At 38.1% G+C, this 14,620-nt stretch overlaps 1 protein-coding gene across 4 annotated transcripts; it reads left to right on the top strand.

The window, feature by feature from the left end:
* The first annotated feature begins 1,465 nt into the window (after positions 1-1,465).
* On the top strand, positions 1,466-12,995 carry lnpk (lunapark, ER junction formation factor). 4 transcript variants are annotated; one of them, XM_042434364.1, is made up of 16 exons: positions 1,466-1,620; positions 3,224-3,293; positions 4,712-4,753; positions 5,191-5,241; positions 5,330-5,466; positions 5,693-5,751; positions 6,130-6,170; positions 6,589-6,672; positions 6,790-6,841; positions 7,028-7,144; positions 7,411-7,503; positions 7,787-7,892; positions 8,540-8,610; positions 8,876-9,046; positions 10,069-10,158; positions 11,666-12,995. In XM_042434364.1, exons 2-16 carry the CDS (start codon positions 3,267-3,269, stop codon positions 11,905-11,907), a joined length of 1,383 nt encoding a protein of 460 aa, XP_042290298.1. In that variant the 5' UTR covers positions 1,466-1,620; positions 3,224-3,266; the 3' UTR covers positions 11,908-12,995. The 4 variants fall into 4 exon arrangements, with proteins under 4 accessions (XP_042290298.1, XP_042290297.1, XP_042290300.1 ...); XM_042434363.1 differs by having other exon boundaries at positions 7,393-7,503; XM_042434366.1 differs by lacking the exon at positions 10,069-10,158.
* The last annotated feature ends 1,625 nt before the right edge of the window (positions 12,996-14,620 follow it).

Genomic DNA, 14,620 nt, shown 5'->3' with positions numbered 1-14,620 from the left:
TGGCTTAAAAACCTTGTGAATCGATTTGCTTGTTTGCAGTTATATGTTGTAAATTATGATAAAGATGTCTACTGAGCCATTATTGTAAAGAACAATGATAGCATTATTGCATGGGATATTATCTTGATCTTAATGTCAGATGGGAAAAAAGAGAGGTTCCTAGCGCTCCCTTGAGTACATTAGACATACAGCAGGCCAGCTACTCTTCCTCAGTGGTGGACAGAATATGTGTTATGGTTTTATACTGAGCTCTGTTATTATTGTGTAATTGTGTAAGCAATAGCCTATGCAGATGTTGATAAAAGGTCATCTGTTGCATGCCTGCTATCCTTATTTATATTGGAAAAATAATAGAGACTGCAATGAGAGACATAATGGATGCACTGTTATGGTGCGAACGGAGCAGAAATCACCTGGTCATGCAGGTGTCAGTAGGATTTAAGTTTTGTTTTTTGTCATCTTTGAAGTCATTTTTTATGAAGTAATGATCAGAATGATGAAACTCAAACTGATGAAATAACAAATGCCCCTAGTAATGAATGGCTACATAAATAATGAATATTTACAATGAGACTATCATCTTTTTAGAATAATTGATTTACTGAGTCAAACATATGACGTATTAAGACAAAATAATGAGCAATAGGCTACCAGGAGCACTTTTATTTTCATCCTTTTCAAATAACAAACCAACATATCCAATGATGAGTGACAGCCCTCATGAAAGCCTAATGAAATTGCGACAGCTAGTGGCGAGATTCTGACCTACATCTTTAAAAAACAAACAAACAAACAAACATGAAGCTATAATCTGCGGTATTTAACAGTATTGAATGTGTGTTGAGGTTCTTTTTTGGACTCTATTCATTGTGGATGACTGACTTTATAGGCTATTATTCTACCTTTATATTGATTATTTAGTGACTTACCTTTCATTAGTTGACCTATCTAATTGTAATGGGGTTTTTTTGTTTGTTTTTTAAATGACTGAATATCATAATTTGATGTTTGGATATTCATTGTTGTGAATATTAATTATTTGATGATCTGCTCAGTAACTGCTGTGGTCATTTATTACTTCAGTTTGAGTTTTCATCATTATATGATTTATATGATCCTTTCATCATATATGTAATGAATTATTAAATGCAAAAATTTATAAAATAAATGAATCACATAAGTGCGTGTGGCTCATGTGTCTCTGTCTCCAGTTTTTGAAAGACGGTGATATTTAGGACAAATTAAAATCAACTAATGAATATATAATTTTTAAAATTTAGCTATTAGTTGATATAATAGTAGTCATAAGTAGTTATTGAATGCAGTCTTCATCCTGAGCCTAAACCCTCCTAACATTGTGAAAACGGAGGGCAGTCTGCATATCAAAACAGCGAAGGGCAGAAAAAGACTACAACGCAAAGGACTCTGGGAAACAAACCAACCTCTGCTCCCGGGTTACGTCAGTTACGTCGACAACACGCCGCGCCAACTCTCTCTTTGCATTAGAGATGTCAGTTTAGGTCACAGAGCAGAACTGAGCGCTAAAGTCTACAGTTTGCTTGTTTCTGCGCTAACGTGACTAAATGACCCGCTAACAGAAACATAGAAACATCACCTAACGTAAGTACTTATTTAAATTAAAGTCCTATTAATGATGACCAGTCTAACCGACAGCATGCCTGCTGGGGACCTCCGTAACGTTACTAGTCTGTTATTATTGTTGTAGCTAGCTAGTTGACTACATCAGCGTTCAAACATGTAAGCTATATTTTTGCTTAATTCACACAAAAGGTATTTGTGAAGTTAAATTCAGGTGAATAGCCTCTCTACCTGCTATAATGATGGTTAGATTACGTTACTGTAGCTTGCTAGCAGCGGTTTGAAATGTCCAGTGTTATGGAGCAGTTAACGTTAGCCAGTTGCTAAGGTGAAATTATATTATTGTTTATTGTTCTCATGTAACAGGACAATGCTAAACAAGAAACCGACTTATTTACCTGCAAACCGTTTAAGTTATGAATGGAGAGTCTTAAGGACAAAAGCTAGCTGATGTTGTAACATTACAAACATTTATGTCTGGTGACCACCCTGGTACTATAACCCGAGGGATTTTAGTTAATATACCCTCTTGGATTACAAAAGTTGACTTCTAAACATTTTTTACGAGGTCATTAGTTTAGCATGACTTCAAGTTATTTACTTGGGGAAAAAGTGTTATTGCCAAGGGTGCAAACCAGTAAAATTAGAACATGAACATTTTGCTAGTAGGCTTTGCAAGACATACAGTTTTTGTTTTTGTTTTTTTTGGCTCACTCATATTATGATAAGCACTGAACTTTTCTTACTGGTTTCCCCACTAAAGACAACACAACAGCAGCCTTTAGGCCACAGTATAAATGACTGAGTCATGTCCTGCAGGATACATAACATCCTGTTTAAGAGTCCTAGTTGTTGACATAACTAGCACCTAACGATTACTTTCACTATTGATTAATCTGTCGATTATTTTCACGATTAATCAATTAGTGTTTTTGTCTATAAAATGGCAATCATTGTTTCCCAAATCTCTAGTTTTGTCCTGACCAACAGTCCACAACCCGAAGATATTCAGTTTGCTATCTTAAAGGACTAAAGAAATAAGAAAATATTCAGTTTTAAGAAGCTGGAATCAGAGAATGTGGAAATTTTCTTCTAAAAAAAATGGCTCAAAATGATTAATCGATCATCAAAATAGTTTGGCGATTAATGTAATAGTCGGTAACTAATCGATTAATCGTTGCAGCTGTAGTCGTCACCGGTGAGACCGGTGTTGCCCTTTTATACAGTGAGACAAAACTAGAGCCGCTCATAGTAGGTTGATTTTTGCCTCGTACAAAGCACATGATATTCCACGTGAACCACCTCATATGTCAGACACTTTTAAGCAAAGTCCAACTTCGCAGTAGATTATCTGTCAGTACTGTACAGCCTTATGTTATGTTACTCCTGAATTTATATAAAGGGCCCTTTGCAAAGATTTTCTCAGTAAATCCTCAACAACAATAGCCGTCACTGTGCCCAGTTATTCTATAGGCAGCTTGCTAAATCCTGTGATGATGTAAGTGCAAAAGTCATAGAAAGGTTTAAATGTGGTGTTAAACATTAGCAGCATAAGTTATGCAACTTTAACAGCAATAATTATGTGCTTTGTTTACCCGTTTAACAGAGACTTTCTGTTTCACAGTGAACCAAAGGAATCAAAGAGGAAACTACTGTAATTTACAGATATGGGAGCTCTGATATCCCGATGGAAGGTAAGTAGATGAAAGAAAAGGAAGCGTTAAAAGTCCTGGCACTGACATTTAAAAGGTTATCTTGCATCACAAGGATTTACAAGGGTTGATCAATAAAGTGGGGACAAATCATGCAGTACCTCAACCAGTAACAGTAAAATCTTTAAATAAGCTCCAAAATATACAGGCAACAATTGCAGATAGACAGAAATCAATAAGACTGACCCTCTACTGACTGACCCTCTACCCTGGTCAGCCAAGTTGTTGAAACAGTAACATTTGAGTTTTTTAGTTTTATTCATTCATTTTCTTTGGCAGTTTTCTCAAAATTTGCAACAAAAGTCTTGAAATCTGATGCACTTCATCATTAATTCTAGTTTTGTTCCACTGTGTCTACACAATTGAACATTTCGATAAACACACAGCGCCTGAATGTGTTGAAAGACTCACATAAATTCTATCTTTTATTTTGACAGTTGAATTATTTAACTTGACAGGCTTTAAACAAAAAGTTATGTCTGAACACGGATTGATAATAGAGTTTTGTCTTGTGTTCCTCCTGTGTGTGATGACAGTATTTGAGACAATTTGGTGGTGATAGTCGTCACCTCACAGAACCCTCTGCTCGAGCTGGATTAAATTCACTCACTATTTTTAGACATACTAGAGAAGCCAAAGGGAAATAGAAGAAGAGAGACAGAGTGGAGCCCGACCGATATATCTGTTGGAGGATATTTTCGGACGATATTGGCCTATCCCAGATATATTGTTGTATATTGATATCAGCGTATATGTTGTCAGATATGCACCGATGTTTTTTATTTTTTAAAGTCATATAGGCAGCATTTTATGTATATTTGACCTTAATATATAATCTTATATATATTCTATTTGTGTCTTTTTTAACTTATAGTTATTTATAATTATTAAATTCCCAGTGAAGTTTACTCTTCCAGTGCACTGATGTCATTTTGGATCATTTATTTTATCGTTAAACTGTAATATATCCTGCCTCCATTGCATATCTTTGTCACAAGTGTTTGATATTTGAGGGATCATTGCAAAAAAATGTGATATATAAATATAGATATAAAATATTGGCAGATATATCGATATTGGAATTTTTTTACTCTTGCATATCGGCATCGGCCAAAAAAAATCCAGTGTCGGTCGAGCTCTAAGACAGAGAGAAAACAAGGGAAAACACATACTTTTGTACATCACATCTGCTTTTATTTACTGTCCTTGAGGTCGAAATATTTCCATGAACCAGGAAATGACTCTTTGATAAGTCACTAGCTAGCGTTGGGTTTACAGGAACAGGTTTGATTGTTTACTGATGAATTAATCAGTTCTGAATGTGTTGGTTGGAAGTGACACTGAGAAGCTCAGTGTTCATTGTTCTAATGATGTTTTTCTGATCTTTACCCTCCATCCAGACAAAGCCAACAACAGTTGAGCAGCTGGAGAACTTGGACAAGGTACTGACTGAATATTGTGTCTGATTTTATGTGTTCACACATTTCTTTTAGCATAGAAGATGTATACCTACAAGTTTGCAAATGACCTTTTTCTTAATGGGGTTATACAGTCAGCTGTGGCCTGGATTATTGAAAAAAGGGGATGAACGTAACTGAACATGAGGCAGAAATTCCATGTTTTAGTCAGCATAGTTACTGAGTTAACTTTTATTGATCCTGAGTCATGAGAAAGGTCACTTGTTTAATGAAGAAGGGATGCGGCACCGAGCTGAAACCATAACTCATAAACGAGTATCCCAAATGAAATGAGAAAGCACAAAAAGCAAATCCCTCTCCCGGAAACCGAAAGACTGTGAACTCTACGTAACATTTGATTATTGAAGATTGATTATCTGTCAGTGTTTAAATAACCTTTAACCTCCATCTATCTCTTGTAGGAGATTAAAGAGCTGGAGGAGTTTAGAGCTAAAAATCAGCGTCTGCAAAAGGTAAATTCAGCAAAATATGGACAGTGACGTTCTCGGATTGTTTGGTTTCCTTTTCCTCATCAACGTATTTATGTGCATCTTTCTGCAGCTGTGGGTCGGCTGGTTGCTTTTCTACTCGTCGGTTCTTTACCTGCTGGTCTCTCTGATCGTCTACTGTCTCTACCTACCTGAACAATGGTTGGAGAGACTAGCCATGGCCCTGCCTTTCTTCATATACCCAGTGCTGTGAGTGTCTGTGCTGTTCTCCAAGATGTTTTACAATCCTCTGCAAAGCACAGATGTGTAATTTTAAATCTGGTTTTTAAGTCCTTGAATTTTCTATGCTCTACAGTGAGCAAATACAAATATATCTTTTGTTTGTTCTTGTGTTAGTTGACAAGTTTTAATCGGATGTTGATAATGAGGAATAACTACTTCTCTCTTGGACTGTCTTTATCTTTCTCTTCACCAGGGTGTGGTTCATCAGGAAGTTGTTGATTTTTATCTTTTCCAAACGCACTGAGAGAAACAGTAAGTTGTCTGTCAGTCCCTTCATTCAGTTAAAACCTCCTATTTCCTTTTCAGGCTTTTGTTAATCTCAAGACAAACCCCATGACGGACTCACGACTCACCACACTGTTACTGTTGTCGTACTTACAGTAACTGTTACACATTCCTTACAGTGATTACATTGATTTTATAGTCTGCCCTATAAAGACAAACAGCTTTTGTGTTCTAAACATCAAAAATCAATCACTTTGTAATACAAACTCATTAACTTGTATTAAGAATACACCATTTCTGAATATATTTGACATATTGCATTTCAGAGCAGAAGTGAATGGAAATGAAATTGATTTTAGATGTTTTTTTTTTAATTAACTAAAGTTGTTTCTGCTTCTTTTTTAGATGATAAACTAGAAGATTTAAAGGTTGCCAAAAAAAAGATTGTAAGTGTCAAATCCTTCACAGTTGTGTCTTTTACTGACTTGTTTAAAGAGAGTTGGGATGTTATGGGATGCAGGAGTGTGACTCTTCTATTCTTCACCTTTTGAGGTGAAAAAGCAACATTTTGATCTTTATTTCATATGTAAAATAGTGTTTCTTGTCATCAGCATGATGATTTATCAAACAAGCTGGTCATTACAGCTGCTTTCTGTTGGGTTTTTTTGTTTTTTTTCACTGATGACTCATGTCAAAACCTTTTTTTTTGGGCCTATTATCTTATATATATTCATTCAGGCTTTGCCCGACATCAGATGAATGACTCTGTCTGAGGTTTGCCCTGATTCTCCTTTGTGTTTTAACCAAGAGACCACAATTCAGTCTGCAAGTTAGAACTAAAGTTTCCCTGCTTTATGCTTCCAGCTTGAGGAAGTGATGGAAACGGAGACGTACAAAAACGCCAAACTCATCCTGGAACGCTTTGATCCCGAAGCTAAGAAGAAAGCTGTGAGTGCTGTTGTCTAGTTTTTTTTGTTTTATCTGAAAGTTTCTTAATTGTACCTTGTATTTTATTTTTGTTTTGTTTGACATTTGTCGGTTTTGTTCACTGTTGCTATGTTGCAGGAGCTGGAGTCGACTCCGGTGCGTCCTCAGATGACTCCCAGACCAGGACAAGGTACAACACATGCAGAAATACACAACCAAAAGATAAAAGCGTGACATTTCAAATTTAATGTGTGGTGTTTGATGAAACTCAGGCCAACGATTCCTTGTTACTGAAATACAACAAAAGGATACACATTAAATTATTTTCTCCACAAAAGAACACATTTTTCTTAATGAATTCCTTTCCTCTCCTCAGAGATTCGGCAGAGGGGGGTGGCAATGAGACCCATGCCAATGGGCACCCCAGCTGCCATGGTAATGACTCCCCAACGTGGAGCACAGACCCCATTGGGACCAGGGGGCACACCTGTGGGTAAGGGGACAAACAGAGATACTTAATGAAGTATGTTGCAGGATCACAGACACCGGGAGCTTGTCAGTTGTGATGTTTCACCGAGGAACATTACAAGTCACATCTCTTGCCGGTCCCTGCAGACTCTCAGTCGACCAGGCTATGGGCGAAGTCAAAGGCAACTGGAATAAACGGCAAGACCAGTTGCCTTTGACTCAGTTCTTTTAGACATCAGTCTCTGTCTTTATTACATGTTGCTCTCCCTCCAGAACCTGTCCCTCTCTCAGCTCCAGGAGGACCACCAGAGAGATCTGCACTGTCTGCGTCTGTCCTCCAGGGGGCAGTACCTAGGACCCCCTGCTCCCCTATACCTGGTGTCGGTACGTTGAAATGGAGTACATCCTTGTATAACAGTGTGTATTTATGTATGAAAGAAGAATTATCAGCTGTAGCTGTATTCTGTGATTTAAATTTGGGGTTTGTTGGATCCAATTACCTGGTTTAGGCCCCACCAGAATGGCAGTACACATCAGAAGTCTGTAGAATTAAATATAAACCTCTTAAACCATCGAAATACACACACTAAATTATTCCTGAATTAAAAAGAGCAATGCATTTTCTGTGTGTGTGTGTACAATAATCTCCCTGTGTGTGTTATTGCAGGCATGCATCCTCCAGGTCCTCCATTAGCAAGACCCATTCTGCCCAAAGACAGAGGAGCTGTGGACCGAGTCGTTGAGTACCTGGTAGGGGATGGACCACAGAACAGGTAAAGACAGTGTTTTTTGTTTTTTTTTAGATCTGAAGCACCTCATGGCAGTAGCTCGTAACATACCAAAGTCATGTCCTCATTTAGCAGTCTGCAGATTCTCCACAAGGGAGTGGTGTTTAGTCGTTGTCAGACTACCTCTATACATGCTAACCTGCCCCATCTATAGTATTGGATCACTATCAAATTGTATTAGTTTAGACCTGTAGATGAAGACATGTTTATGTTGCTTCCTACTGGAAAAATAACTAATAACTACAACTACTGTGAAAAGGAAAAAAAAGCTGCAGCTCATTGTTAGTGTTATAATTGCAGAAGCTTTTAATGTCCTTTCCTGCAGATGGCACACAGCGACATGTCTGCAGATCTACTGCTTCCATAACTTTTCCTACGAGGGTTGGGTAGAACCCTCGATCACAGATAGACCCCATACTTTTCTATTTAGCTTGTACATATTTGACCATATTTGCATTGAAAAGTAAAGCACAGAGGTACACGTCTTCTGGGAAAACAGGTAATCACTGACTGACGTAGGGGCAGATAAATAGAGGTTAACTATTGTGAAAGAACTCCTGGAATACACCGAACATCACAGATTTATGATCTCAAGCAGTCTCTCTCCTTCTGATCTTTCTTCTTTCCTACAGATACGCATTGATCTGCCAACAGTGTTTCTCTCATAACGGCATGGCTCTGAAAGAAGAGTTTGAATATCTAGGTAAGAGAGACAGAAACACACTACCACATTTAGTGAGAAGGACCATCAAGAGAGAACGTAATGCAAATGAAGTTTTTGAGATTACAAACTTCAGGAGATCATTGTAAGGCAAACTGGAATTAGTAACCAGGGGAATCTTGATACTTGGGCTTTGTCCTACTGGGTAAACTGATGCAATCTCCTCTCTAATACCGCCTCTTTCTGTTTCGCTCGCTCTCTCTTGTTTTCTTTCTCCTTCTCTCTCTCTTTATTCTCCTCTCCCCAGCCTTTCGTTGCGCATATTGCTACTTCCTGAATCCAGCTAGGAAAACCCGCCCCCAGGCTCCCAGGCTTCCAGAGTTTAGCTATGAGAGGAGGCTGCGTGCAGAATCACGTTCCCCTGGACCAACACCACGTTCTGGGACAGACACAGAGGAGAGCACGCCCCCTTCTGGAGGTACAGAAGAACACACATACACAGACAAACAGACACAATCAGCAAGCAAGACCAATCAAGACCAGGTCTCCTCAGGTCTGGGAAAAAAAAGCGAAAAAATGTGTTTAAGTGTGTTAAAGTCAAGAGCAATGCTAAAGGGAAGTCCTAATTAAGACTGATGCTGAAATTGTAGAAAAATAAAAGGTTCTACACACTGGAGGAACAATCAGAGATGGACTGAAATAAATATCTGAGATCAGACAAAAAGAAAGGCAACTGAGAAAATTGGTTGAGACTTTGAAAATGTTTACTACACTCCTGAGAGAGACCTGCATACGCACACACACACACACTCATACACTGTTTTTTATGTAACTTACTCCGTGTCCTAACCACCCGTGTCAAATGCTTCTTAGTGTAGCGCTCCAGTTGAATTTTTTCTTTAGTTTGTGTTTGATTCTTTTCCCATCTTTTAATGATGCCAACTTTTATCCTTTTGTAGTTGTTAGTGAGCAGGGAGCCAGCGGAGGTGAGACAGCACCACCTTCAAATATCATCATCTTCTCTGCTACAGGAATCTACAGAGTGTTTTTGTGATTGTAGTTTTAAAACTGAGAAATACATGAGATATAGAATACCTGTCATCTCCTTCAAAGTGATCTCTCAGTGTCTGAAATACAGAGATCAGTAGAAAAGTTTATGCTCTTGCAGACCTGGTTCTTGCCAGATGAGGACGACTTTCTTGTTTGTCGTCATGGTGGTGCAACATAATCAAACCAGTTGGAGGGAAAATGCAAACAAATGTCTTTGAGTGGCATACTGGTTAAAGAGTGTGAGTCATACCTGTTAGTCAGTATCAGTTTGGAAACTGATTCTTCGTTAGTGCACAGTAGAAACAGCAGCGATCAAGCATGCATTTCAGCCGTCTCAACAGCCTGTATCCGTTAGTATCACTGTACATTTCCTTTGTCAGACCTGTGAGCACACTTAACTGTGCAGCATTACAGTGACCAGTGGGTTTAACAGTGTGATCTTGCCTCTAGCCAAGGCTCCGGCTCCGTGGAATATGGTCCACAGTTTCCAGATCCAGCACAGTCCAAAGAACCCTCAGAACCGACCTCTGCAGAGTCCAGGTTCCCCAGACTCTCCTCCTCTCCCTGCACTGTCTGATCTGGCTTAATTTGAACTGATTAATTGATTTGTTTAGCTCCCAAATGAGTCACTTTTCTTGGCTATAGAATCCTATCCATAACATTATAGAGCACAGTCTATGCCTATCACAAATCGCTACTTCTGGTAACACTAAAGCAATAATGGGTTTTAGCAGTTCCTGGATGACTACACCAGACTTTGGTCAAATAGTTTTTACAAGTGCAAATCCGCTTTGGAGATTTGCAATTTCAAGTTCAAAAAAATCACAATTGTAAATGCTTTAACTGAAATCTGATGAAGGATTGGTGGATCAGCTCTAAATATTTGGTGCCACATGAAATAAAATACTTCTTTGACCCAGATTTGGTCTTCACTGAGTGTACAAAATATTTAGACCAACTTTGTAATTGATCAATTTACTATATTTATGTCTAAATTGTCTCAAGAAACCACCTCTGGTCCTCTTCTACGCCTACATTTGGTCAAAAACAGATTGGAGTTGTGTCTGTTTGAGTCACTTCATGTAAAAAAAAAAAAACATCAGTGTCTAATATTTCGTGCACAAAGTGTCATTTTTGTGTTTAATCCCCATTTGGATGGGATATATTTCCTGAGGGGAGCTTGAGTGATTTTAATTTAAGAGCGCTGATTAGTTATCTTAACACATTTTCTCTTGATCCCAGTTTTAATTACAGTGTCAAATACCTCCGATTAGGTGAACATGTTGTTCATCCTGAAATTTTAAGTCCCATTTAAGTCAGCATATGTCTGAGATTTCATGCATCCACACCTCTGTTTCCATTTATTTTTAGTTCAGCAGGTGACGTGCGTCATGTGATTTTTCCCTCAGAATATCCTCGATTATCACAAACCGCCATCTGTAATTGGACTGTGTGATCCAGAGCAATGAGTTTAGTAGAAGAACAGAGCAAATATTTTATTGCCTATCTCCTCCTGGAATATTAATCCTTTCCAAACAGGACTCAACAAGTCTTCCTTTACGCCACAGGCTGGACAGATTACTTTCTATTTAACGGAATGAATCTTCAAGTATGCAAATAATGGTGCATGTCGATGAATCTCATTTGATTTTTTAGATCCACAGTGAAACATGCTAATCATTTTATTAAATTGCAATGATTCTAACAATGTAATTATATTCCTGACATATGTGTATCTGAAACAGCAGAGCCTCTGTTGTTGTTGACGCTGACAGATATTTCTCAGTTTTAATTACCCTCATGAGGCTTTGTTGTTGAACTCCGTTGTCAGTCAACTCTTGTTTAACTGATGTTTATCTTAACAAAAGGAATGCCGCTAATTTCCTTTGATTTATCACTGTTTTTAACTCCCAACAACCAATCGTTTGATGTATTCACATAATCTTAAACGCTCACTCTTTCTCTCTTACCTCCACCTTTTCTCTCACCCTTCTGTCTCTTCTCTTGCTGGTTATTTACATGTCTGACTTGCACTTCTTCTCCTCAGATGAGAAAGAGATTGGGGAAGAGGAAAGACCCACCAAAGAAATAGAGAGTGAGATCCAATCAGAGGAGCCGCAGCCACAGCAGCAGCAGCAGCAGCAGCAGCAGAAGCAAGAGGAGGAGGAGGAGGAGGAAGGAGAAGAAGAAGAAGTGGTTCAGGAGGAGGAGGAGGAGGAGGAGCAGGAAAAGGTGGAATCAGAACAAAGTCACAGCGCCCCCTGTGAGACAGAATCTCAGCCATCATAGTTGCACAGAGTCCAGAGGAGGACCAGGAAGGACTGATTATTCTGTCCAGACTAAAGGTGTTGGTATTGGCCATGATAGACAGGTGGCATTTTAAAGCAATATGGCAGAGCAAGGATTGCCATTAATAGTAGTTTGATATATTTCTTCCCTGCAACCAAAAACTCAATCAATCTCATTTGTATTTCAGTTTGAAGCGTTTAGTTTCCATTTTTTTCGTGTGTGCCTAAATTCAACTGTTCAATTGTAGATGCAATTTCCTGACTCTCAAAGTCAAAAGCCGTCATACTGAGATGAAGCAGGTATGGACGGTGATGATGCTGATTAAATAAATGCAACATATTCTTAATGAAGAACATAATGCAGTATGAGGATCAAAATTCTTATTTATGAAATTGTTTATGTTAAAATTGCCTAACCGTATTGCCTAAAAATGATGCCGACATATCATGGCCTTTTAACAGTTTGATTGGTTGACTGGGAAGGTGTTAGATTGATGATTGTAGTTTTAATCCGAAAGCTGTTTCCTGATAGAGTAGTTGGCTGCTGATAGTGCTCCTTATGTGGTGACTGACAAGCTGTCATAGGTCAATAGTTTATAATTTATAATGTAAGGTTCTTTTTAAGTAGTTGGCCACTGTATGATTTTATTAATGAAAAGTGTTATGATTTTAGATATAACTGCTGGTTCACAAATGGTTTGTCTTCAGATGCGGCAATAACACAAACATACTTAAATCTAAATTCCTTTATTAACTCTTATTTCGGTAATTTATTTTTTCACTCAGTTTGGTTTGTGTATATTTTGCTTAATGTCACAGTTACTCATAATGGAAATATTAAGTGTAGCACATACATGTTATTTATTGTTTTTGTTGGGTAATGTACAGAATTCTTCACTTAAGTTCTCGAGAGATCATAAAATCCAACAAAGTGCATTTTAAAGGACCAGTGTGTTGGATTTAGTGACATCTAGTGGTGAGTTGGCAGATTGCAAGCAGCTGAATACCCCTCATCCTCCCCTTCCAAGCATGTAGAAGAACCTACGGTGGCCTCGAAAAACACAAAAGGCCCTCTCTAGAGCCGGTGTTTGGTTTGTCCGTTCTGGGCTACTGAAGAAACATGGTGGTGCAACATGGCGGCCACCCTGGAAGGGGACTCTATGTAGATATAAAGGTCTCATTCTAAGGTAACGAAAACACAGTGATCCTTATTTTCAGGTGATTATTCATTAATGAAAACATACATATGAATATCATGTTTCATTTCTGCCAAGTCTACTAAATTCTACACACTGCACCTTTAAGACAAACCTGTTGTGAATCAGGACGTCATCGATCGTGTTTACAGAATATGCATACAAGTGTACTGGTAAGTTACGAGAGTACTGCTATGACTTTTTTGTCTCCTATTTTTAATCCCCCATACAGGCTCTTCTAGCCTAATGATTAAAAATCTTGGATAACTTTGTTATACTCACATTTTTACCAAACACTGATGCATGTACGCATTATATCATGCTGGGTTTTTTAACTGTTTTTTTTTTTTCATGATGTTTTAGCAGCTTATTCCAGACAAGGTGTATCTGGGAGCAGTTACCCAGAACACAGCTAATATTCTCCTCACTAGGAGCAGAGGTCGTATACATGGACTGTTGTTGACCATTCATGCCTTTTTTTTTTTTTCCTATTTGTCGGTGAGGGAAGTTAAATGCCGAGTAACTTTTTTGACAACAGCAAATTATTTCCAGTAATGTTAAATGACCCACTTATTACTGCAGCTACCCAGAACAGAAGAGTGTGTAGCAGCCAATAAATGAACTCTGTGTTTTTTAGCAGATGCATGTGTTTGTTTGCAAGCTTTTCTAAATCTGAAGTATGAACTGACTCTCGTAGGTTATACTGAATGATGAAAGAAAGACGACGTAGACTCATCAGGTCTGCAAAATCAGTCAGACTTCACAGAAATAATTTGACTTCCTCATCAAGCTTTTGTTGTCGTGTTGGTTTTATGAAGATTTTTCTTTGACATGCAGCTTGTCAACCTGAGCTAACAATACTTAGACAGAAGCAGTCTGATTAAACTTAACCTCTGAACATTTGGCAGGTGAAGAAACCGGAGCTAAAACTGCCGATTTATCCCTATCTAGTTATTGCCAATTGTAGTTCTTACTAGTATTATTATTTGCCAAACGCTCTGGTGTTTTATCTGTATTTCCTGACTTCATTTGCACTGTTTATTTTCTTAGTATTTATTTGGCCATATTATGTTTTAATCTATAGTTCAGGTATCGCTGCACTGTTTGATTGTAGACATTTAGAACTAAATCTATACTTGCCTTGCTACTGTCACATCTATTTAAAGGTACTTCCCTGGTTTGGGGTTCTGTAGCTTTCATGGTGCTGCAGATAAGCATGTGTTTTAAAATTGAAATTGTTTTCTTCTAATGTCTGCCTTGGTTGCTGCTGTTATTTTCATTGGTTTACAGTGTAATCTGCTCTATGTGTAGCCACTATAGCAACATCAAATTAAGGAGGTTTATGGTTCATTTAGCCAGCACTGGCACTTAGTGTTTTTGATGATAACCACTTTTATTCAGTTATTAAACAGAGCCAAAAAAAAAAAGTAAGTCTCTATGCAAATATTAATATGTCTCATCACCTGTGTTGTACAGGTGTGGTCCCAGAAACACAATCAGTTCTTGTGGGGTAGACAG

The sequence above is a fragment of the Thunnus maccoyii genome, chromosome 14, assembly GCF_910596095.1.
Source record: "Thunnus maccoyii chromosome 14, fThuMac1.1, whole genome shotgun sequence".
Lineage (NCBI taxonomy): Eukaryota > Metazoa > Chordata > Actinopteri > Scombriformes > Scombridae > Thunnus > Thunnus maccoyii.
Note: the sequence above shows the minus strand (reverse complement) of the source record. Positions and strands in the feature narration are given on the sequence as shown.

Excerpts from the sequence above, each read along its gene's own strand:
- lnpk (XM_042434363.1), top strand. The coding sequence starts at position 3,267 with ATGGGAGCTCTGATATCCCGATGGAAG. Across the intron at positions 7,145-7,392 it reads ACCAGGGGGCACACCTGTGG|AACCTGTCCCTCTCTCAGCT; the intron begins GTAAGGGGACAA and ends CTCTCCCTCCAG. Across the intron at positions 7,893-8,539 it reads GGGGATGGACCACAGAACAG|ATACGCATTGATCTGCCAAC; the intron begins GTAAAGACAGTG and ends TCTTTCCTACAG.